This window comes from Silurus meridionalis, chromosome 6 (genome assembly GCF_014805685.1).
Source record: "Silurus meridionalis isolate SWU-2019-XX chromosome 6, ASM1480568v1, whole genome shotgun sequence".
Classification (NCBI taxonomy): Eukaryota; Metazoa; Chordata; class Actinopteri; order Siluriformes; family Siluridae; genus Silurus; species Silurus meridionalis.
Genome location: NC_060889.1, coordinates 16,338,264 through 16,361,733, shown reverse-complemented (window position 1 = coordinate 16,361,733; position 23,470 = coordinate 16,338,264). Strand labels below are relative to the sequence as shown.

Here is a 23,470-nt window from a genome sequence, read left to right as displayed (position 1 = left end):
TAGGGTTCTTATAGAAAAAAATTTAAATAATACTTTTATGTCTCTGCAGGAATATAACAGTGTTTGAAGACGTGTCAGAAATCTTCACTTTTGTGAATGATTGAGTTGGTGTGTATATTTTTGAGCCTGCTTAAATACACATCCCTTATCATTTAGTTAAACAAAGAATCTGCAAGACCTGAATTATATGACTATTGGCTGTAACTCCCAAGGCAGTGATATTTGTACTTTTGTTCTATGGTCCATAAGTGCAGGCTATAACTCAGCTGAGGCTGCTTTAAAAGGGCCAGAGACACTCATAAATCAGCAACAAATCTCCACAAACCAATCAACGGTTTTATTTGTAAAAATCTGTTTTCCTAGAAATGCATTTTGATTACTGTCTACAGAATGTGTGTCAAGCAATAGTCAAAAGCATAAAAATCACAAAAGTTACACATTAACAGCCCCCATAACCATGCATAAATTGGCCTCGTCCGATTTTCAAAGTGGCAGTGGGCTTAAATAGACTGGGTTTAAATGATGATCTCATGTCAGGGATGTTAGGTAAGGAAAAATTTAGGCTCTGAGAATCTTCCAGTCATATGAGACTTACATTCCACTATGCTAGCACAGCCTGGCATTTCAGATACTGTGCAAGATAATAATGCCTGGCCATTTATAGATAACCAGGATTCAAGGGAAAATGTCCCTCATGGATGGTATTTGTTTTTCCATGCTGTTAAGGAAGGATGGCACCTTTTCCATATACGAAAAAAAAAAAAAGAAACAACTTCCCAGAATATTTAAAATATATTTAAAATATATGCCTGATAGTAGTAAAACCTATGACCTAGTTAGGTCTTTTTCATATATGCTAACATGAACAAACAAAAAACCATTAAAACCCTATTATGATTCTAGTCTTAATGAAGTGATAAAACCTCTATTCTATTCTATTCATCCCTGTCAGCTGTCAATAATTGTAATACACATCATTGTTGCCGCTGCTCAGCTCTCCCATTCTCTGTTTCTCTGCCTCTGTTTGTTGTGGCTCGTGGGCGGAGGGCCATTGACGGGAGCATGAAACTGATGTGATGAAAAACAACTGGGCTATCTCTCTGAGCCATTGGCTGGTCTATTAAAATTCCCTGTCCTGTATCACAGTGTGTCCTCCTGCAGAATGCTGCGATTGGGGGTGCAAGGCAAATTACTCAGCTACTATCATGAGTTATCAGTCTATATTGGAAATATATTCTGTAATTACAAGAACCCCGTACAATTACTCAGATTTTCTTTTACATTCTGGTTCCTGAGCTATTTAAATCAACTGCCAGTATAGCATAATATAAGTAGAGCTCAGGCAGAATGGTGCATTGTGCTTTGTGAACATTTGTGAAGAAAACCAACAGCCACGCAACATCCGTTACTTTTTTGAAGCAATAAACACGTGAGTGAGTAACGTCAATCTGACATTAGCAGCACCTCTGGATCCAAAAAAATAAAAAAGAGGGAAACTTCAGTGATCTATTGTAAGAATGTATTTCTTAAAATGTTGTGCTGTGCTGTTGGGTGTCAGGTAAAAAAAAAAAAAAGGATTCATGAACACATTTATTTTTACCACATACCAGCGGATTTGACACCTTGGCAAGCCAAGAGACTGTTAAGGTTACAGGTAATTAGGAGGGATAATTGGTCTGAGAAGATCCATCTTTGCTGTCTTCATAGGTAAGTGGGTAATTATCACATCAGTAAAGTTGGCATGCCAAGTAAGAATTTACCAGGTTTAGCTTGCAAGTTTGCTGCTACCATGTCTAATTTAATGTTGTTGAAAAAACTCACATAGCCTGCCTAAAATGAAGCTATTTAATGCTGGGTGTCTAGGTTTTTACTAAGTTGTTTATGATGGAAATGGTATGGCTAGCTAACTATACAGCAAACAGTTACATTTATAGCAACCCAAGGCACCCTAGCGTCCATGTTCTAGAGTTACACCATTTGAATGTGTTAGTTTTGGGCAATATCTAGCAAATCCATCCCTGTTTTTAAAGGCATTCCCTAATAACAACTGGATAATATTTTACCTAATGTCAGTTCAATGAATAAATACTATTCTTGATTCATGTCTCACAAGGAGTTTATTAGAACAAAATAAACATCTCACACTATACTAAAAATTAAACATTTACATTTATGTTATATGGCAGATGAGCGGCTTATATTTATCTAATTTTATACAACTTAACAGTTGAGGTTTAAAAATCTTGCTTAAGAGCCCAGCAGTGGCAGCTTGGTTGTGTTCGGATTTGAACTTTCAGACCAAAATCCAACATCCCAACCACTAAACTATCACTTCCCCATACAAAGATAAACATGACTTAAATATAAAAAGAAATCCAGCTCAAATATTTGCTTTAACATTGTCATCATCTCCAGCAGTGCCATGTTTACATATTCTGAAAACCTAATAGGCTTACTGTCATATGCATATTCACAAACTCACCCGCTGCCCTCAAATCTGAGCCATCTGGGACCCTAGCTAATGTAATATTATAGTTTGACTTGCCTAGAAATGAGGAAAAATAAGTAAGCCAGGAATTAAGAATGCCCAATGAGTTACCACAAGCTACAGTGTCATTTAGTATGTAAATGAGTGCATAAGTAAGTGACCAGGAGCATAAATGAATTAGAATGGAAATAGATGAAGAGGTAAATGAATAAGAATGTTACATAAGTGAGTTTGTATGTAAATTGGTGCATAAGAGAGTGAGGGAGGCAAGTCAATAAATGGCTTAGTATGTAAATAAATGAATAAATACATGACTTAAAACAACTGGGTATAATCTTTGAGAAGCAAAGGCAAAATGAGAGGCTATGTAACACTGCTTTATACTTCCTGAGGCAGCATGCATTTTAGTTTCCCCTCAGTCCCCTCCAAAAGTTACATCAAGACTAATTCTTCTTTAAAGCTTGCTTTACCAAGTAGAAATTTGGGTTTGAAATGAAAAGATGAGTATGAGATGATAGAGAAGCAAAATTTTGCCTTTAATTTATTGCTATTTGCATTTATGTGTTAAACAACCCATATTTCAAATGATCAAATATATTGGACAATGTGACTTGATATATGTTTCTTGTTGCCCATGTGTAATATTGACTGTTTAATCTCTTAATAGCTCCTAATGTTTACTCTGAAATGGGTTCAATAATCTATTGACAATGTAACATGATGAAGCAGAAATATTTTGTCTGCCAATACATATAATAATGAATCTAAACTAATTTGTAATCAGGGGGAAAAGTTGAGGTTTATCACCAGACCTTAACACAATTGGGCAGCATTTCATCTCCTGCAGACAAAACTGAGGGGAAGACTCCCTAGAAGAATTCAGAAGAATTCAACCATTTGCTTATGTTAGTATGTCGCCAGCTTGATGCAGTTACTGCTAGCAAGGGATATGCATCCTAATATTAAGTGCTATTTTTGCTCACTTACCAATTGTCAAATTCAAAGTTGTTTAACAGTTCTAGATGTAATCGTTAGTAAATGAAATCTGTCATCTCATATTCATCTTTGGATAAAAGGCTTAGCAAAATTTATCATTTAAAAAAATGCTTAAAAAAGTATTTTATCCACAGGCAAATCACTAATTCGGTTTGCAGTTTAGCTCACGTTTTATTTTGCTTTGAGCAAGCATTCTCTGCGTCTGCATATCTCTGCCTTACGTGGATCATCTTCTATCATGTCTAGATAATGTGGCAATTACTCCTTAATTACATGTGTCATTTGGATGAGAGGGGCTGACTGCAGCCTGATAAATCCTGTTCACCGCACTGGCAAGTCTCCTGGTGGGGAACTGAGACTGTGACAGAGTAATAGACCTAAGTGTGGAGAAGAGAAGGTGATAGTAATGATGGCTTACGAAATATACTCCTTATGATTGCAAGGACTAGTTCTTGTTTATATTCATTCATTCATCTTCAGTTACAGATTGGCCATAGTAATGCTTGATCCGGAGGCTCATATCCTGACCACTGGTTGGAGACATACCATGAATGGAATTGTACACGCAGGCTCATACATATCTAGGGGCAATTTATTATAGCCAATCCACCTCCATGCATATTTTTGGATTGTGGAAGGAAACCAGAGATCCGGGATGAAAACCCAAGTGAATACTGAGGAAATATTCAGAAATATTCACCTTTTTTTCTCCTCAATCTGGTTAGCTACAAATTTCCACCTACCAGTCAGCTCTCCACTATCGATAGGTGAAGACTAATACATGCTTCCTCTCATGCATGAAAAGCCAGCCAACTGCATCTGACGCTCTCGGAGCATCACAGGGCATCTTAACATAATCTGAGGAAAGTGCTATTTACCCTTTTTCAAATACATAAGCTCTCAGATGCACATGATTAGCTAATATCACTTTGAATGAGAGGGGAAAGAGAGCATGTCAACCTATTTCATCCAGAGAGCAAGGCCAAACATATACAATCTTAAATGGTGTCACTTCATGGAACAGCTTTATTGTCCTCATGGACCATTAATAGAATAATACAAACAATATTATGCTATGTTGTATTGTTACTGAAATGAACTGTAGTGCATTAAAACAGTCTAAATTATTCTCACATGCTAAAAACTTCCTAAAACTACTTCCAATAGAACCACCCAAACTTCCCAGCTCAATTATACCAGCACTGACACTTTAATGCATGTGAGCTGCAAACCCATTTAGGCTTCAATAGCTAACTCTATAGAGCATAAATGGAGGGAGACACTGACTATAGGTTTTCCTGAGACAGGATTGTAAAAGCTAAAAAAAAGCTTGATAATTGTTTAGAAAGGGCTATCAACACAAAGCCAGCATGCAAATCATTTTTGTGGTCAACAACTCATGAGAACAATCAACCAGCACTAGGAACAAATACTAAATGACTGCACATACTCCATAACTGTTTATATTGAGTTATTTTGTTTCTTTTTTTTTCTCTAAGCTAAAACGTGAAGGAAATGATAGCATTTACATATAGCATTACTTTTTTTACCTGAAAATTGCTAATAAAAATATTCTGATAATCCAAATCATCTGGTCAATATTCAAGTTAGCATATGGTTTGCTTGTAACTTGAAATGTGTGTTGTGTGTGTGTGTGTGTGTGTGTGTGTGTGTGTGTGTGTGTGTGTGTGTGTGTGTGTGTATAAAAAGCTTTTGGTAAAAATGGAAAAGGTATGTTGGCCTTCCTTTTTTCTTGCTTCATGGTACAGCCTTACAGAATTCAGTACAATGGGGTGGGAGGAGGAGAAAGTACTTCTGTAAGGGGAAAAAAAAGATGATGATACACTGATTTTTATGATGCCGTAAGGATTTTCAGCCTCACCATTCCACCCTGTATGCAGGCTAGTCAGAATTGCATCTCACGTGTATTTTTTCCTCAAAGCTCCTTGCATTTTTCTGAAAATAATTAGGCTGGTCATGGCCAGTGCACACCCTTTTTTTAATAATGTTTCTTGAATGTTCCACCTTTTGTTGCTGTCCTCTTCTTCCCTCACTACCTCATGAGGTGATTTTAACATAGAATTGCAGCTAGCTCAAAATTCAGACAGTGACCTAATTCATTACTGTCATGCACACACTGCTATAGGGGTACAGAAAAAGAAGTGATGTCTAATCATTGCAGTTTCTTAGAAGAGCAGTTGCTAATGTGCTGTTCACTTTTGTTGGTTAAGCATAGCTAACACGACACGCCGCTTTGATCTTATCACTGTGTAATTCCTTTCACTCTGATAGATTAGTGTAAAAAAAAAGTGAAACTTTTATGCACTTTTGCCATTCCATTGCAAAACATTGTGGCAGATTTACTCTGAGCAGGTTGAGGAGTCTTTACGTGACTGTGATATTTTCATAGAGAGTTTTAGCATTGCAAATCCTAACTAGAAAATAACCTAGGACTTCCCCACCAAGCCCATACTTCTCTCTTGAATGGTCTCCCGTTGTTGACATGTGGCTGTTTCGCACCATTGTTATTTCCAATTTCATAGTTGAGCCCTGGCTAGCACACCCCACGCTACGGCATTCAGTGCAGCAATACACGCCGGACTCTCTAAGGCGGCAATCAGCCACACTCCTAACCCTCTTGTGAAATGGCCGACTTTGTCAATAGAAATCCTATTGTTCTGCTAGAGTGGGGCTGAATGCTTTCCTTTCATTCTTCTCTGGAGATGACTTCCTTTCAGAAGTGTGGGCTTTCATTTGCTGTAATTATCCTTAGCGTTATTTGTAGACTTAAGATTGTATCCTGTGTACCGAGGTGGAAATGCATTTTATTTGAAAGTATATTTGGGGGTCCCACTCATTATATTTTAAAAGTACCTTTCATCTATTTTTTTCTTTTGGATTTTTGGTTGCAGGGCACATTTAATGATCAGATATGTCTTTCTGAACATCCAAAGCTGCTTGATGTTGGATTTCAGTTTGATCATATTACATATGTACATCATTCTATGCTGGCTTAATAATAATAGAGATTTGAATTAAACAGGAAATCAAACAGGTTCAATTTTCATATACATCATTTTCTGCCTGTCAGATTTTTCAGCAGATAGGCAGTAGACCCATACTGAAGGACATATGTCCTGTACAATATGTTAGCCATATATTTCACTTGGCTTGCTATGCCACAGCTACAGCATGATCCATGCATGATGCCAGTACTCACTATGATAGAATCTGCTATAATCCTATCTTGGTCACTCTGTAATATGCAAGATTTGCCAAAGGTATAAAACATAGCTGCTTGTTTTCTCTTGTCAGATGTATACATTCGAAGATTCTCTGCACAACCTTTGCCTGTTTCTTAGTGCTATGGTTTTCCCGCCACAAATAATGAAATATAGCCTAGAAAAGAAAAGAGTCAGCTTAAGCAAACATGAGCACAGATGCTTTCAAACTGCAAGGTAAGCTCCTTGGGCTTTGCCCCAAATCTGCTTCCAAGCCCACATTAATAAATGTTTTAGTGGAGCTGCATGTCCAAGTCTTCAGTAGTCAGAGCAATTCTTTGGGCAAGCAACCTTAAATATACTGTAAATATACAGACTAACGAATATTCAATGCATGTTTGTCAAGCAAATGCCTCAACTACATGACTTGAGTGAATACAGTACTGCGAAAAGAGTGGATGATACTCTGATGGCTTGGGCAGGAGATTAGTGCTTCTGCTTTGTGTTAGATAATCAGGCAACCCACTTAAGAATTTTACAAAGAAGGTGGTGAGTTGAAATAGAAAAATAAATTCATTTTCTATATTTTTTTCTATATACTATATATTATTCATATTTATTTCACTTCATTTAAATAACAATCCATTTGTCACGGTGATGTACAATATTTTTCTTATATACATACGGAGTACCACTGTGCATCACATGCCGGTGGAACGGTTTTCTTTAGAACATACTATCTGCTTTCTTTGAAGACTACATCTTTTCTTCATCTTGTCAGTACAACACAGTAAACCAAATTAAAAGGCATTTGAAAGAAAATTACAACAGAGACAAGTCTATTTATAGCCTACGATTTCTTAATTGGCATGGTGAGTACAATCAGATAAGGTTTTGTGTGTGTGTGTGTGTGTGTGTGTGTGTGTGTGTGTGTGTGCACCACATGCCTCTGCTATGCAATATGCAGCCATCCATTTCGATTCCTTATGCTCCTTCCGGGAATCACTGCATTGTTGGGTTGCAGATTAATTTCTTTTTCATTGATATTCTATATAATATCTTTAAGTGGTATGTGTTCATGTCAGTGGTGAATGTGTTTGTGGGACCCACAATTTGGATATAGCTTTCATTTGCTTTTGCTCACTAGGAAATCGGCTTAATGTGTATGTGTATGGTTAATCATCAGTGCATTAGCGTTGTAGAGTTGAAGAAATGATTTTGTGAAAAGATTTTCCACTGGCTATAAAAGGAGTTGATCAGCCAAGACATGTTTGCTGGATTTCCTTCATTATTTCGTTTTGTAATGTACTATAGCTATGAACCTGACAAATATTGGAAGCATATGGCCACTAATTATCATCATGCAAAATGCATGTCAGGACAATCATATCCATTATGCAAACTGTTACAATTAATATGGAATATACCTGCATTTGAGATTTCTGACACTGTATGCTATACTCATGTTTATAAAACATACCATTTACATGTCATGAGCATTGCATAGATAATGAGCAAGTCTGGATCTTATTTTGATGTGCAGTCAAATTTTCCATAGCAGTGATTCCATGCACCAGGTATTACTTATCCTGCAATGTTTGCATTCTTTAAAAAATGTTAGTAGTTGATTCATATGAAAGGTAGTTTAGGGCTAAGGAAAGAGTTGGTATTTGTACCATTTCTTCCATTCACACAGCTTCATATGCTGTTTGGAATAATAATAAAAAAGCATTAATGTTTTGATTTAATTAATATTGTTATATTTCTTTATTATGTAAACTATTATTAATTTATAATAAATGCCTGACTCTATGGTAAAAAAACAACAAAACATGCATATGATAATTAGTTTTTTCTGATATATGTAGATATGCAGAATATACATGGCAGACATCTTCAGTAGGAATAGGTGGAATATTTTTTACATTTATATTGCCTCAAGACATGAAGATAATTCCTTGTTGGCTATGTTAGACGTCTAGCATAAATGGACCGAGAGGAAACTATTTGGAAATGAGTCATGTAGGAAAGTAGGAAATGTTGCCCAACTATTCATTCTAAGCTTTCATGCACTTGCTGTACTGTCATTATAATATAGAATATTATGAACTGCTCCCTGTGAATAGTCCACAAGCTGGCACATGTCATTGTGTCAGTTTTTACATGCCATGCAAAGTCACCTAGTAGTGAAGATACATTATATGGCCCAAAGTATGTGGACACCCAACCATGACATCCATATGCTGCTGCCAAAAAAGTTATATACAACGTATGTTGTATGGTGTAGCATTATGATTTTTTCTTTCATGGCACATAAGGTCCCCAAACCTGTTCCAGTCCCTCTGTGCACAAAATGAGCGCCATAGAGACAAGGTTGTTGTGAGAGAGCTTGTGTGCAAGACATTGCCTTGCCATCAACCCCACTGAACACCTTTGGAATGAATTGGGACGTGAACTGCACAGGAGCTGAATAGGCAAATTCTCACAACCATATTAAAAGCTTTCCATGTCTATACATTTGACATATCGTTTTTTTAGGAGAGCAAAGGGACAAGCTCTGGAATGGGGTGTTTAACACGTGAACATCTATATGTATGGCAGTGAGGTGTCTACATTTGTATGTACCACATGTTTAAAAGTATGTTGTATATCCTCCTATTAAAGATGAACATCTTTATTTGTCTTATCGCAAGGCAGAGGCAGCCGTTAGGCGGTGCTTTTTGTCTTACGCTTTGTTTGGACTGTCTACAGACCTTTTGTTTTTGTTTTCCGCGACAGTGTTTCATATACACGAAATGTTGACAGTGTACACCGTGTCACCTGCTGCTGCTGGACGTTGGGAAGAGGAAAAACCCCGTCATGAGCACGAGCATGTGATGATTTTCCATTGAGACCGAGTCTGAGACTGGAGAGACAGAGAGACAGACACACACAGAGAGAGAGAGAGAGAGAGAGAGAGAGAGAGAGAGAGCGCGCTCTGACAAGCTGCATCGCGGCTCCTGCGCCCTAAAACCGGCATTACAGCCAACTCCAGCACTACATCAACACCTGGCCAGCTGTGCCTAGAAATGACCCATAACGCATCTCGAATCGGAACAAAACGCCACCGATGAAACCTTGCGGCGCGCCTCTCAGAGCACATGAGACCGAAATATCCGACAAAACCTGTTTACTTTTTTTTTGCAGAGCGTGTCTGGAGATTTGTGATAAAGATTTGCTTAATACAGCGGTTCGGTATCTGTTTACTTTGCTGCGCGGAACCTAATTAAGGATTAAGCGGATTTTTTTTTCTCTCTTCCGTTTGCAGCACCGAAATAGCAATTAATGCATCAAAAAGCAAGCTGAGAAAAAGAAAAAGAAAGAAACCGTGCGCAACCTTAATTTTTTTCTGTAATAGACTAGTGACCTGATTATTCATTTTTTTTATTTTTGCATTGCAATTCCGAGCGATAATCTAAGTTGAAGCCGTGCACCGGTGGTGAGTCGTGCCGGCGGCCGGGAGCTGCGCTGGCAGGCGAGTAGAGCTTTGTGCCTATAAGCGGAAGTAGGAGCCCGCCTGCTGGAGCGGCGCGTCATCGGCGGAGCGGCGGTCGCGCGCCAGTCACTCCTCCCTGCCTACTTTTAATAGCTGCGTCATGTGACGGAGAGCAGTTGTAAGGCAGGTGCCCCTCGGTTCATTCTCAGTGAGGGGGCACTTCCCTGCACGACAACACAATCTGGAACGCGTGGATTTTCACGTTTCTTATTGATTTTTTTTTTTGTATTGATTTTTTTAAAATTATTATTTATATTTATATTATTATTAGATTTTTTTTTTCTCGTACCGTCATTCAGTGGCTGGATGGCGTGGGACAGGTGCAACCAGGAGTCGGTGTGGACGGAACTAGAGGTGAGAATTAAACCCGAAACTTCATTTCCCCGGCGTCGGAAAGTGAACCGTTTCGGTGCGTAACGCTCCGCTCCGCGCGCGCGCTCTGTGTGTGTATGTGTGTGTATGATTGTAAAGCCGTTATCCGGTAACCTGAGCGGAGGACATGGAGCGCCGGAACGCACGGGAATGTGTCCGAGCACTAGAGAGATATCCTGGCTGTATGGGTTGTGTATGTTCTGTGCGCCAGGCTGGGAGTGTGTGTGGCTCTGACAGTCCGAATCCAGCCTCCGGGCTGCTGCTCTCTCACCAGGTATCGTGCATGGAAACTTTCTTTTCTCTCTCTTTCTCAGAGATTGACATTCGAAATCCAAGAAGATCCTGCGTGGTTATTTATTTATTTTTTTTAATGTGTGCTGTCACTTCATGTGCGCGGACGCGCGCGCGCGCGCGTGTGTGTGTGATTGCAGTAAGAGCGTCTTAACACATCCCACAATGGTATAAAGTCGGTTAGGAGAGAGGATTTTTTGCTTCGGGATGAGGACGGCAGGATAAAAATGGATCACTTTGGCCATGGATTTTTTCAGAGTGTGGATTTCAGCTGTTTAGACGCCTTTCTTTCCTTCATGGTAAAATTAGACTGCGAATGCGTGATTGCGCCTCTTTCGTATGGAGAGCACTGATACAGTGCTGGAGAGTCTGCATGATGCTCTCACGACTCGTGTGAGATGTTCCGAGTGCCTGAGGTGGTTTGTGGTTTGAGCGTCACCTATGGCTCCAAAGAGAATCCAGAACGTTTACTGAACTGATCATGATCCTGCGCTGTTTGTCCATCCCTCTGTCCGTCTGTCTGTCTGTCTGTTTATCTCTCTGTGTGTCTAACCTCTGCCGGCTTGATTTCCTCACTGCTCTAGTAAAATGTACACCACGGAAACAGTCTGTAACACCTCAATAATTCATGTTAGAGAATTCAAGTCTGAGGATGGATATCGACTTTTATCCTGCTCATGTATGTCCTCTTCATCGTGCACGACTCTGTCTAGTGCATAATTTAAATATTTATTTATTTAGTTGAGTTTTTTTTTTTTTTTTTTTTTGGTGTTTCATTAAAGGTTCCTGGAGAACAGCCTGGTCAAAGGAGCAGCCATATAAAATCCTAACTAAAATCCAAGACTAGGGTCACTAGAAACATCACCTGAAAACCCCCTTCTTCACACAAGCTATCTTCACTGCTCAGAAATCCAGACCTCTATAGTAGTAGCGCAGGAGGTGTGCTGCCTGTCTTTTTCCTCTGTCTTGCTACACTACATGGATACTGAAGGATAATTTAGCTTGTAGGGCTCATGTTTCAATCTGGCTCCTCGTCTTATTAAAATATGATTCCTGTTTAATATGAAACAATGTGTGTGTGTGTGTGTGTGTGTGTGTGTGTGTGTGTGTGTGTGATGAATCTGCACACTCCTGCAGACAGAGTGAAAGGATTTGCATGATAAATTAAAAACTGTCATGTTATGCACGGAGCTGTAGTGATTATCAAATGCGGCACATTCTTCAGGAGTAAAACTCTGTCCTGGTGGATATGTATCTAGGCAATATTCCGGATCAAACCTGTGCATCGTGCTCTCACACTCTAGCTCTTCTGGGGAGAGAAACTTATCTCTGGGAACAAGGTGCTCTAACAGAGTGACTGCATGGCAGCCAGACCTCTATTTCAACTCTCTCTGTTCTCCTGTTCTCTCTCTCTCTTACTCTGTTTCTCTCTCTGTCTCTCGTTCTCTCTCTCACACACACTCACTTATTCACATATGCACAATATGGGTGTGTGTGTGTGTATGTATATGTATATATATATATATATATATATATATATATATATATATATATATATATATATATATATATGCATCTTTTTATTTTTTTACATACATTTTTTTATCAGACAGCCTTCCTCAGTGTTTTCCTCAGCACATGATGCTGTGACACTTTATACCTAGCCTAATATAAACATGGATGCTGAAATAATGCTGGAGAAAACAAACTACAACAAAAACCCATTATTCATTTGCTTACAGAGACATCACGAGGCATTCCAAGGCCTGTATTGTTCCAAAGCTTTGACTAAAATTGAAGGTTGGCAGTTTTAAAGTCTGTTGATCTCGGTGTTAGCAGTTCAGTGAAGCCTATAATTTGCGTGTGAGGAGCCACCAAGCAGCTGTCGTTGTGCTGCTGTTGTGAGGCATGCATCGAAAAGATGAAAATATTAATCTGAATTTCTGCACAAGCCAAATGAGGAAATGTGTTCCAGCAGGAAAAATTTAGTAAAGTCCTGTTTGTACAAGAGCTTCCTAAACAGTAGATTAATTTAGGGTATGGATGCAGTTCAGGTCTTGATAGTGCATGAAGAACTGCACTGAGGATTAGAACATAAAGAAATAGTCACTATATAAAGAGAAGGGATGATGCAGCATGATGCTATGGTGCAATGATGCTAATTATTTGCTGTCCTTTTGCAGTGTGCTGCCTTGGTTGGGGAAGACCAACCCCTTTGCCCTGACTTACCTGAACTGGATCTCTCCGAGCTGGACGTCAGTGATCTGGATGCAGATAGCTTTCTGGGTGGGCTCAAGTGGTACAGCGACCAATCAGAAATCATTTCCAGTCAATATGGCAACGAGTCATCAAATCTGTTTGAGGTAAGCAAGGCCTTGTTTTGTTAGTTGATGCGCATTACATTTTTGAAGCTGGTGATATTGGCAAGTGTGTATTGGATGTATCTGTCCCATTAGTGCACCAGACATAGGCTCTGGGTTGAGACAGTGGAAACTTGATCTAAAAGGGCACAGGAGTGTATGGTGCTAGACTACCAGTTAATACTGCATGCTGCAACTTTTGTAAAGCTATGGTCATTGGTTAAAATCAGTCAACAACAGCTGTGCAGATTGTCAAGTAGTCGCAATGTACAAAGTGAAAGCGATGAGAAATCAAAGAGGTATTGCGATAAGTCATTAACCTTTATCTTGGTTTTGCAAATGGTTGTTCCAGTTGTTCTGTAGGGTTGTTGCTTTGAAGTGAGAACACGTAGATCTCTAGGGGATCTAAGATTTATTTATTTTTTGTTACAGTGGTGGTCATTACAAGCGACCATACAAATAAATCCTAAATGTATCATTCATAGGTTAAACACAATGTGTATTGGGAAAATGTATTCAGGGCATTTTTTGTTTTTGTCCCCGATTGTGTATTAAGTAATTGATAATAATATCATCTACACCCCGAGTGACCCACACATTAAATGGCACCCTGAAGCCGTACAGATCCTTAAACGCCGATCTCATGCTCAGTTTTTTCCACATGGTTTGAAATCACATTTCCAGCAGCCCCAGCTGGTAAATCACACATGACAGCGTCTAAACCAGGCTGGCCCATTTCAACGCTGTCATGTCATTTCAGAGGAGGAGGTGGTTAAAGCTTTACGCGTGCTATTCTACAGCCTTTCCATCACTCACACAGAAAGCAAAGTCCAGAGGCAAAGAAACGTGGCAGTTAAAACAAAGCGGCCGAGGCACAGGCCAACGGGCTAGTTCATAACGTTCTTATCTGTGGAGATAGACAGAAAAAAACGATAATGCTGCCATGCTCTTCGTTATTGTGCTCAGACTCATTGATGATTAGGTGTGAGAATCTCTGGGGTCTAGGGGAAAAGTGTACTTCAGAAAGGAGAAAGTGTTTGTTCTGGTGATTCGCAAGTTCCAAGAGAAAAGCAGAACGATCCGGAGTGTGGGAGGGGGAGAGGGTGGTGTATAATCTCTCTCTCTCTCTCTCTCTCTCTCTCTCGCGCACTCTCTCGCTCTCTCTGTGTGTGTGCTGTGTAGAGATATGCAGTATCAGTTTAGGGGTCATGGAGGGACTAAAAATGTGTGTAAGCACTGCTGACCGCACTATCACAGGTCAGAAAGAATAATAGTATCACTGCAACAAGATTAGATGTCATTGAAATTGTGACCATTTGCAACTCGCCGCTTGCTTTTGATATCCGGTGGGACTCTAAGACTTTTAATAATGTTGTCGGGTTGCCCAACTCAGGCCTCTTATTGAGAAACAGCGATGAACAGGCCCTGTGGAAGGATTTTAGGGCATTACCGCCAGCCCTGATGCATGTGCACTGCCGATATTGGCCTGCGTGGGTCACTACAGCACTCGATAGGAACATCAAGACAGGTTAATAAATGGCCAGCTCTTGTGTAAAGCGACTTGGCAGAACTTTTTCATCCTTCCCCCTGCTCCCATTCAAACCCCAGGCAATGTTTTCTTAACCCGCGTGACTGCAGTGTAGTTAATGGGTGGCCTGGCTAGTCTTCTGAACTCACACAATCTCTCTCTCTCTCCTTCGCTCTCTCTCTCTCTCTCGCTCTCACTCACTCATTTTCTCACTCTCTCAGAATCACACCACACGCACTCGTTCCCAAATTCCTCCGTGTGCCTTATGCACAAAGCGGATTTAGAGAAATCATTTATTTCATGTCTTGATCTCTGCTGACATTTTTACATCGTGCCTCGTTATTGCTGGCCTTTGTGCAGGCAGATGAGGGAGAGAGATAGCAGGCCACAGCTGGCTAGTGAATGTGGGAGCGATGTGTGGACCACTTGCCTTCAGTGATGGTTATGGCCCCCATTTATCAGGGGCATATCTGCAACTAAAATGCCCCTAAAATGTGTCAGTCAGAAGCCTTTATACCTTGGGCAAGGGTGCAAAGCAAATCTTTGTCAGTGAAGGTGTTTTTCCAGCAGCCCCTTCCCTATGATGGGATTTTTTCCCCTTTTTGGTTAGGTTTTGCATTATTGTATTTTTACGCATGTATTGCTCAAATGCATTTGATGTTTTTTGCATTATCTCAATCATTTTATATCTTTGTTAATTTTATATGTTTATGCAAGTTTTTTTTTCCCCAGACGGTGGACTTGTCTATTCAGATTTTTCTTTTCTATATTTGTTCAAACATATTTAGTAGCTAATGTATAAAGGAATGGTAACTAAGTACCACATTTTCACCAAAATGAAAGAATGTGCAGTTGAGCACACTTGCAGCTTGATGGTTAACTGAGGTTTGGTTGTTTATGTTCGAGTCGTTTTTTTTGACGTGTGTGCTGAACATCTGTGTTGCTATCACTCACTGGCACAAAGGATGAAACTGCAATCTGACCACGCAAAACACGATGGCATATAAACCATGTCTTCAACACTGCCATAAACCAAACACTGTCACTTTCTTCTTTTTTTTAACTACTTCACTCTATTCGTATTTGTTTGTCAGTTTGTTCTCGTTATCATTTTTAAGACATATTTTTTGTACACACCAAAAATCAATCACTTCTCAAACGTAGCTGAGCTACGTGACGAAAAAAATCTTTGTATAGTCCATAACAGCACTGAGCTTGCAGAGATCTGTCCTGTGGAAGTGACTACAAACAGTAGTATGTCCTGCATGCAGGTATGATGGCTAGTTATAGTAAACAGCTCTGTTTAGGGCGATTAAACGGCACTAAAAGCCGTCAAAGTTGCCTCTGTTTTAGAATCATGTGACAATCCAGACAGTGGGCAGCGCTTCTGTGTGGACACAAATTTTAAACAAATCATAATGCATTTATATTAAAATTCATTTACACAGTAGCCAAGTCAAGGCTCAGCTCCATACGTGCGTACAGTTAGCAAAGCATTCTATCTGACATTTAAGTCAAGGCTGAGAAGTTGAAACCGAGTAGTTCTGTATGTTGTTCTAGAGCAGATGAATTATTGTCCCAGCTGTGTGCCCTGATGTACTTTTATGACTGATGTGTTGGCTCTTGGGTGGCCCCTGCTACTGTAGCCAAGCCAAAGCCCGTTCATTGTGGACAGAAAGAAACACTGCTGGGCTCAGTGATATTGCAGCAGCCTTTTTTTATATTAAGGGCACTTGACACCCTATCAAAATAACTACCTGGCAACTGCCCTACTGTATTAGGTCATCCAATCAGCACTTATTGCCTAGATTTACACTGCCTGTCCAGTTTGGGAACACCTTTGTTAAAAAGAAAATACAGTGATGTCTTTAACAGAACAGATCACACGCTGACCTTAAACCCAATCAAGCGTTTTAAAAAAGCAGTTTGATCGAAAGGTTCAGAAAACTTTTAAGACATTGAACTCCCTTATTAGAGCAGACAAATACCCAAAGTAAAACTAGGTGCCTCCGACCTTCTCTCAGGTGGCGTATAAACAGAAACGAACGTGCTGCCAGCGAATGTGCGGCATCGTGACTCGATCGCAATGAAAAGGCGCCGCATTTTGACTCGTTACTCAGCTGTTCATAGGACGTTGCTGTCAAGGAGAATGTGCGTGCATGTTTGTGTGCCCAGGCACCGCTCCAGATTAGTCATTAAAGTGGTAGAGCCGGAGGAATATCAGATCTCACACACAGACACACACTTGCACACACACACACACACGTACCAAGAAACCAAATCAGCCAGACGGTGGCAAATTTACTTCCTGCTTGTCTTGTCTTTTGTTGATCCATCATATCGACTCTTGTGCTCAATCATACATCAAATAATGGAAGAGAGGATGATTGATTAGAGCATATTTCTGCTGTATACACATACACACACATACACAAACACACACGCACATGCACACTTTAACAGTGACTGCTGATGGCTTTGCATGTTTAATTTGCAAATTTATGCTGACATTTGAAGGCACAACACAACTTGAGCTGTAGCAGTTCAGCCGGGCAGAGCACATTATCATATTGTGCTGTATAATATGATTTCCTCAAGTGAACACTTATGACACACACACACACACACACACACACACACACACGTCAGGGTCCCTGCTTTCCTTCTCGAAGCAAATGCATTTGTAAGTGTCTCAGTGTCATGCGACTCAAACATTTTTAACAACAGTAAAATGTCTGGCTATGTTGTTGCTCTTTAGCAATGTCTGTAGTAACCATCATGTTGTTGCTGTTGTTTGTTTTATTTCTAACATCCCACAACCAAGCAACCATTGCCAGGAGGTCTACTTTGATCATTCGTGTTGTAATGAATTTGTAATGAATGTGCAATCTAAAGCACACTATTTGTGGCATAATTGTTTTTCTCTTTGAAAACATTTTATGCCAGATGCCCTGGCACATTCACTAAGATTATTATTATTTTCTTTACCTCATTTTCTCTGCAGTTTAGTCCCTGCCAATTTCCAGCCTTCAGCTCGCTCTCACAACGTTAGCTCGTTGTAATATTAGACAGCAAAAATCTAAGATCCATCAAAAACCTGACAACAGATCTGTTACTTTTCAGTAATGCAGTAATGCTGCCATAAACGCTCACATTTAGGAGGTAAATAGGTGCTATATTTGTAACTTCTATTTATATATTTTTTTGTTTTGAAGCTATAATTTTGTATCGGGTTCATGCTGAGTTTCCTCAGATTAATAATTAATTAATTGTAAACCTTTCCTTCAAAGAGAAAAAAACGACCTGTAATTGGTCCTTTTGTGTAATTTGTACTTCGGACAGTGAGTGTTGTCATTTTAGAGGAAAAGAAAACATGAAAGACTAAAAAACACTTTGTGTGCATTACACAATTGTATTTTTGCTTACGTTTAACCAGTCACCTATATGATGACGTTACTGTTGCATCAGTTTAGAGGGGTGAAAAACATATCAGTGCAAATAGAGAGCAAAAAAAAAAGCTAGAATTAATGCTGGGACTCACGCTGTCTCACGATCTGGACTAGAAAGAAATCAGCCTCAGCCTCACTTTTTCATTGTGCATTTTGTATATGGTACTTTGTTTTACAAAAATTGATAAAAAAGATACAAATATCTAATACCAAACAAAATACAAATATAAAATGTTTTAATTATTACATTTAATTGCACCTTAACACAACAGGTACTGACTACAGAGGCTAAAGTCACAGACTTCCTCTAAAACACATGGAGGCATTTGAGGCATCTCTTAAAACAGCTGCAACCAGACAGAGAGCAAACTGCCCTCCTGTATACCTGAGCAAACAGAAGACCAAATTGTGACAAGGGAGAGAACAGCCTTCTTCCCACCCATACAGGAGAGGGCTAATTATGTTCTTCCTGAATATTCAATTATTTTCTCGGAATTGTAGGAACAAAGTGTTAAGCCCTAGACAGAGTTCTACAATTTGTACTAATGGACATTAAAGCTCATGCATTTTAAATTATCCCAAATTAGTCTGCTTTCAGTGTGTTAGTCCACATTTTTATAAGAGTGTATCAGTGTCTTGTTGTCTCTACCGGAGCCTCTGAGGCTAGGTAACAGCTGGGGTAGACACACTGGAGGCACACCAAATGTACACACCCATAGCCACTTCAGCATGGAGGAGATGGGTGAAAAGTATGTGGAGGGGAGGAGTGGATAGAGAGAGAGAGAGAGAGAGAGAGAGAGATATGGAGATGCATCACTTGTAGTTGGAAAATTGTCCCTGTAGGGCACGTTTGGATAAGAGCAAGTTAACATCTTGTGGTAGTTGGCTCTCTGTACTCTTCACCCACCCCTCCCCCATCTCTCCCCCTCCTTCTTCCGTCTTTTCCACATTTCTTGTATTCCTCAATCTTGTTCTTGCCTTTACTGCCTCAGTTCCATTTTGCACCTCGGAGCCATGAAGTGTAAAATGCAGAGCTGGTGATTGGGAAACGAAAAACTGAATCCTGATTTCACTTTAGGCTCCGGAGCCCCAGCTGAGCCCCGTGCCCGGGTCCCCGATGCTCTCTTAGAGCTTGTTTTACACTGCTGCAGAGGATGGGAGCAGTAGGAGGGATAACAGGGGTGTGTATATGTATGTGTGTGTCTGTGTGCAAGGAATAAGGAGAGACTTTAATAAAAAATAAATTTGATATCCACAATGAGGTATTTGGTGGTGAGAATGTTTTCCGAGTAGGAACTGTTTTTGTCAGGTTAGGGTGTTAAAGTTTACGTATGAAATCCTTCACTATCATACCCGTGATGCAGCACATGCCTTGCCATGGCATATCTGCTTATAAAAAGCTTTGGCTGCTGTCACCCAAGGACAAACTGTACCGTGTTTGCTGAATGGTGAAAGTATCAGCTGACTGGTGTACTATTTGAGGTCAGGACCGAAAGCAAGGTAGAGTCACATACATGACCCTGTGTCCCTGGCACTTCCATTCAAGTACAGAGCTTTACGTGACATGGAGATCAACCTATTCAATCATTTTATGGGGTAACTTAAGGTGCTCAACAGCTGCCCTATGACACAGATTTCACATGCCCCTTTTTTATTCACCTCTACTCACAGCTGTACTGAGTGAACTACTAAAGCTTGAAAACATCACTGAATGCATAAATAAAACCTTCAAACTGGAATCCAAAAAATGCTAAATATACCTGCAAATGCTTATTAACACATTCCTTTATCATTTTATGTTTGTGAATTATGCATTTGCTTTATATGTTATGTTAGCGCATGAGCTGCATTGAAAGTAGTACGGGCAATCCAGCTGGGCTATTATTAGACAGCGTGGGTAATCTCTTCTAAGAGCCCTTCGGGCCCTGCTTCTCTCAAACATGGCCGGAAATGCTAAGCCAATAAGCTTCGGGCGTCTGGCTTGCCTGACAGAGACAGGGAAAGAAAAAAAAAGATGCTTCCTGGATTATTTAATAGTCCACCCCTCACTGATGGAAGAGTTTGGATTTATGGAATCCTGGAATGACAATTTAAAATCATAGTGCTTTTGAGCCAAATGCTATTGGACATAGTCGTGATGTGAATTTTAGTTTGCTTGATCTTACGTGTCACAAACATGAAGTATTTCATTGAGGCTTAGAAGACACTTCAGGGCTTATATCTGCACGAGTTCTCGAAAAAAAGTGTTCTTTAATGTATGCAGGGTCTGACTGTGAAAGCGTATAGCCCCCAAACTATCTTAATATAAGATTAATTGTCCATATGTAGTAAACCATCATCTAGTCCTAATGGAGTCACTGTTGATAGATTGGCTAATGAAGTGTGCACATCTGTTGGAGTGGTTTATCCTTGTCACTGAGAATACTAAAGTTTAGGATTTAGGCGATTCTGCATTCTGCAGATCCACGTGCTAGTCAAATCTGATTTGTCCGATTTCTGCTCACTGAGGCCCGAAAGCTCTGATTTCCTCTGAAGATTAACTACATCTCTCCTGTTTATTTCAGTAGATACTAAATAATTCAGAATAGTTGCTGAATAATGTGTGTTAAGATGAATAACAAAACTAATGAGCAGTACACACACACCTACACACACACACACGCACACACACACACACACATTTGCTGTATGTTTCGAGGATAAAACCCAAGAATAATCCAATGGCGAAATTAAAAAAAGAATACCTTCACAACACCTGGGGCTCAACATGAGCACGATAGACAGCGAGAGAAAGAGAGTGAGAGAGAGAGATCAAGCTAGAGATCAAGATAACACATTTATTTTGTAATTTATTTCACTTTTTGTGCAGTGGGTGAGGGGGACTAGCAGCCAACTCTGATAAAATCATTTGCTTTCAGGTGTTTTGCTGGCTACTGTACTCAGCATCGAGTGTAAATTGAATAGTGTGACCTTCTGCGGCTGAATCAAATTGACTGCATTTCCACAAAGATTCTGCGGTTTCAATTACCATTGGCTCATGATATGGGGAATGTAACCCCCTTCTCCCACCACACACATACACACAAGGACTCGGGCAGAGTGGCTGAAGGTGTGAAGAGTTTTGCTTCTTTAGCCCGCTTAGCATGCTGTTGTGCTGGCGTGTCCTCTCCTGCTGATATCAGTGATAAATGACAGGCTGCCATGCTTCAGTGCTGCTGATGAGTACACCCGTATCCCGAAAGGTCAGAGGAAGAGCCCGAGGGTAACAAAGTAATCATAACAAAGACACATGCACAAACACGTTGTATACATACAAACCATTGGTGTAGTAAGGGCATTATGCACTGTTGATATACTCTGTACACCCTGGTATTTATTTTCCTTAAAATAATTTAACCACCGAAGAGAATAAAACATTGTTCATTCAGTCAGTATAGACACAGACCAGAACATTTGATTATCATAAAACAAATAATTAGATGATTAACTAGCTAGAAAACAGTGTGTGGTTACCAAATATTTTGGAGCCTGGGAACTAAACTCCATTTCAGTTATGACAATAGAGCAGTGTTTAATAGTTTAAGTGGTATTCCAACAAAATTTTAGTTGGAAAATGAGAAAATCATCCAGTTTGTAAAAGCAAAGGGATAATTCAAGCTCATGTATTGCCACCAGACGTTTACAATTAGCATTTCAACATGTGAACACACTTCGCCTAGCTCCAATAAACCTGCGTATGTTGTGCAAAAGGCACACATAGAAATATAATGAAATGTTTCTGTTTAAAAGCTTTATAAAGAACATTAAACTGTAATAAACCTAATGAAGTTGTTTAATGTCAGCAAGCTTTTACTTATAATTATATCAGTTCCCTTCAGTACTTGTGTAGATAGTGTAGGTCAGGTTTCTGTACTTCAGTGCATTTCTTTATATTAAGAATGGTGGTGCTGTCAGGGGGTGATCTTTAATAGTAAATGCAAAAGTTGTGCTTTTCAGAATCCAGAAATATTTCAGGCAAACTTTGTATAGACAGAGAACAGCATAAAGCTCCATTGGATACTTTCAATCCCTCTAAAAGATGCAGCAGTGCCCTTATCACATCTACAAAAACTGCTGCTATTTGTTTTCTTTCCCTGAATCAATTAATGTGCCCTTTTTCAACAAAAGCCTTTCTTTTGCTCCATGTCAGGGATTCTGTGCAAAGTAAAAATAAATAAATAAATAAAAGTGGCAATATGTCTGAATTTCCAAACACTTTATTAAAATGCTGCATAGGTTTTATTTGCCCTGTGTGTGTACTTTTTTAATTTCGTTGGTTTATTTGCTCTCTCTCTCTCTCTCTCTCTCTCTCTCTCTCTCTCTAGTAGGTGGGCAGAAGACTGCGGTTGCCCCTAATGGCTTAAGTACTGTGTCTTACACACACACACATATATAGATAAATATATATATATATATATATATATATATATATATATATATATATATATATATATATATATACACACACACATACAAACCCAGACACACATACACACAAACATGTGAAATTCACATGTTTTCCTCTACCTGTTAGTGTTTATAGTATCACATGGTTCAGATGTGCCACTCATATTGACAGTGAGTGAGAAGAGCAGGTAAATCGACACCTCTGGCTGTTTGTCTTTTTAGTTGTACTGCTTAAAAGTGCTATTGACACTAATGGAGTGGTCCAATAAACAGTTGGCCTGCTCGTCAATATGTTTGACTGGTGAGAATTACTCCACAGCTCGCTGCCTGGGCCTATCTTCACTTTTAAGTTCATTCAAATGAGAAATCTGCACCATGCTGATTTTGGGCAATGTGTCCTTTTTTTTCAGGGGTGAAAAGAGAATCACATTAGGGCTCGTGTCCAGCAAAAGGAATGAAGGGCTTGGGCTGTTAATGCTGTGAGCGTTATGAAAAGTTAATCCATGAGATAGCCTGTCGTGATCATTGCCTCTGGAGCTTGCATGCATCAGTGGCCGGCTTGCAGGATCATTTGCAGGGGAAATGAGGTCTGAAATAGTGCGAGTGATTCCACTGGCCGAATCCTATTTTTGCAGTTGACAGATGAATGCTATGCCATTTCTGTTGTATGTGCTGTGACATTATCTGCAAGATGCATCAGAATGTGACAAAAATGAACAGGACCTGCTCTTTTTTCGAGATCTAGATTGCGTTCCACTTGCAGTTAGTCTTTGTTTTTGTACAT

General features: G+C 39.6%; 1 protein-coding gene across 3 annotated transcripts in view; it reads left to right on the top strand.

The window, feature by feature from the left end:
• The first annotated feature begins 9,664 nt into the window (after positions 1-9,664).
• Positions 9,665-23,470, top strand: part of ppargc1a (peroxisome proliferator-activated receptor gamma, coactivator 1 alpha) — a 31,858-nt gene continuing 18,052 nt past the window's right edge. The window contains exons 1-2 of one of the 3 annotated variants that reach the window (XM_046851483.1): positions 9,665-10,594; positions 13,087-13,266. In XM_046851483.1, coding sequence (XP_046707439.1) covers positions 10,547-10,594; positions 13,087-13,266 — 228 coding nt within the window. In that variant the 5' untranslated portion in view covers positions 9,665-10,546. Of the gene's footprint in view, positions 10,595-10,724; positions 10,887-13,086; positions 13,267-23,470 lie in introns of those variants that run through there. The other 2 variants (XM_046851485.1, XM_046851484.1) reach the window with 2 other exon arrangements.